Here is a 2,737-nt window from a genome sequence, read left to right as displayed (position 1 = left end):
GTAGATAGAGATGTTAGATATAAATATAGAGAGAGGAGACATAAGGGAAGAATGAGTGAGGGAGAGCAAGAATGTGTAAGATACAAATATAAAGTGATATATAAAGAGAGGTAGAGAGAGGAGGGATATAGGAATATAAAAGATGGAGAGAGAGAGAGAGAGAGAGAGAGAGAGAGAGAGAGAGAGAGAGAGAGAGATTCCTTTTCTTCTCCCATGTTGTCTTGTCGTATGCTTTTCCATAGATTTTTGACCCCTAAAAATATTATTCCAACTTATCGATCTATTAGGTATTGTTCACTCTAAAACATAAGATTGCTTTGACAATAGAGATGCAAACAAATAGTTCCTTTTTTAATAAAATATTTTAACTATTAGCTCGAGAAACACTTAACATTCTTGCTAAGTAATTTCGCTAAATATTATTTGCATCCATGCTATCAATGTACTATAAGATAATATCATCAAGGATAATTTATAATCACTACTTCTCACCAAAAAAAAAACTAATATGTCTACCTTACATTGATAGCACCACGCTTTCTTTCAACTCATTTTGATTTTCATTTACCACTACTACTCATAAAAAATATTTAAATACCTCTACCTTAAATTAATAACACGACACCTTCTTTCAATTCATTTTAAATTTCATATTTAATACTCTCTTCAACATATCTTCAACATGCCCATTGTACACTAAAATGTGATTGCTAATAAATCAGACCTCCCGTCGTTTAAACAATCCCTCCACCTCGAGATAGTAATGTCATTTCTACAATTCCACGTCCCTTCAAAGCCAATTAAATTTCTCAGATAAAATTAAAACAACAGAAATGCAAACCATATTCGCAAGACGATTTGGCAGAAATGCAGCACCATTTCAGGAGAAAATAGCTCTGAGACAGATAAATCCATAGCATATTCTCCACATAACCAAAGAATGCTTGTTAAAAAGGAATCAAAAGAATACAATCCTCAAAGAATGGATACATAGTACAGACTGCTCATTCAACTGGGTGAAGAACACCCACAAAGAAAAAGCAGCAGAAAAGGACTATTTCTTCCTTTATATAATTCTGTCCCTATTTTGGTAGTGCATCTTAATCCAACGAAGGCCGGCAGAAGAGCCGTCTTTGATCTTGTTGGCACCAAGTGAAGCCACAACTTTTGCCTTTTGAAGCCCAGAAATCGCTGTAGATTTCATCCATTCAATGTTGCTGTTGTTGTGAGAATCGTGTTGCCCGTAATCCCACCGAAGCCCAAATGAATCAGCACGGTCCAAGGCAGCAGTTCCATTTGAAGCCATGATAAAACAGAGGAGGGAGATTTTCAATGAAGCGTTGATGAATGAGAATGTGGTGTAGAATAAAAAGCATATTTTGCAAGATGGATAGTCCCACACGGAAGCTCTTTTCTCTCTTTCTTTCAAGAGTTTGAGTGGAAGACGGTGAAGGTTTCTAGACGGCGGCTTCTTTACCTTCAACGGTAAGTTTTCGAGTACAAGATGGCTTTGACCAGGTTGGATTTGAATGGTCGTGGGCGTCTTCATTATATTGTTTCACATGTTAAAAATCTACGAGCAATGAATAAGTGCCATCTGATCTTTTTATTATTATTTTATTTCAAATCGGTTTGAGGTGTTTCTTCTAGGAAAAAAAAAACTTCACAATTTCCATTCAAAGGGCACAATTTCCCTTCACATTCGTCCACATAAAGAGTATTAGAATTAGCATATTTTAATTTTTTTTTGGGCAAAAGGCATTAGTCAAAGGAGATTACAAAGAGGAAAAGCTCACCATCAAGACTGAAGATGGGAGCTGCACAAACAAAACTAGGAGAAAACAAAGAATAATAAGTTCTCCATCAAAATTTAAGATTGGAGCAGCACAGACAACACCTCACTCAAACTTCAATTGTATAGCTCACCATCAAGACTGAAGATGGGAGCCGCACAAACAAAACTAGGAGAAAACAAAGAACAATAAGTTCTCCATCAAAATTTAAGATTGAAGCAGCACAGACAACACCTCACTCAAACCTCAATTGTATAGATTCTTGCTTTATAAAATCTTGCAAGTGACGATAAAAATTGATATCAGGATTATGCGAATCAATGCTAATATCATCACAACCAAGGTTAGCCAAAAAGTCAGCCGCTTTGTTACATTCACGGAGAGTATGAGAGATACGATGATCCTCAAAAGAATCAATAACAAACCAAATCTTCTTTAGAACATAAGAAATCCGCCAATTATAAGAAGTCCTAGAAATACAAGAATTAATAATCACCATAGAATCACTTTGGACATGAACTCTACGATAACCACCTCTTTTAGCAAGCTATAATCCTACAAGTCGAGCATGTGCCTCTGCCAAATTATTAGTTCTAGAGGGAAGGAGGGGAAGTTTTAATAGCTAAAACTTTGCCATGTGATAGTCTCTAATACAAACACCAACAACATATTTACCTGGGTTTCCTCTGGAGGAACCATCAAATTTGATCTTTACAAAACCATTGGAAGGAGGTGACCAAATAACGAGAGACCTATCAGAAACTTTACTGCCCTTTCTTGCAGGAGCTAATCCAATAGGAATTAAAATATTTTTCCAATCTTTGATAATAGAACTATCCCATGAAGAAAAAAAGAAGTTGAAGATGACTTTGAAAGTAGCAACATTAACAATTTCTAAAACTGACTTCTCAATTCTAGCTTGTTTTCATAGTTGTGAGTCTAAA

General features: G+C 35.6%; 1 protein-coding gene across 1 annotated transcript; it reads right to left on the bottom strand.

Annotated features, from left to right (window-relative positions):
- Positions 1 to 785: 785 nt before the first annotated feature.
- LOC149533773 (uncharacterized) lies at positions 786 to 1,360 on the bottom strand. The gene has a single exon (XM_089804627.1). The coding sequence runs from the start codon at positions 1,304 to 1,306 to the stop codon at positions 1,067 to 1,069; it is 240 nt and encodes a 79-aa protein (XP_089660753.1). The 5' UTR covers positions 1,307 to 1,360; the 3' UTR covers positions 786 to 1,066.
- Positions 1,361 to 2,737: the final 1,377 nt, after the last annotated feature.

Source organism: Cupressus sempervirens, chromosome 10 (assembly GCF_028749045.1).
Source record: "Cupressus sempervirens isolate cs-2001-9-10 chromosome 10, ASM2874904v1, whole genome shotgun sequence".
NCBI classification, from domain to species: domain Eukaryota; kingdom Viridiplantae; phylum Streptophyta; class Pinopsida; order Cupressales; family Cupressaceae; genus Cupressus; species Cupressus sempervirens.
The sequence above is the reverse complement of the archived record's forward strand: the minus strand, read 5'-3'. Positions and strand labels throughout refer to the sequence as shown.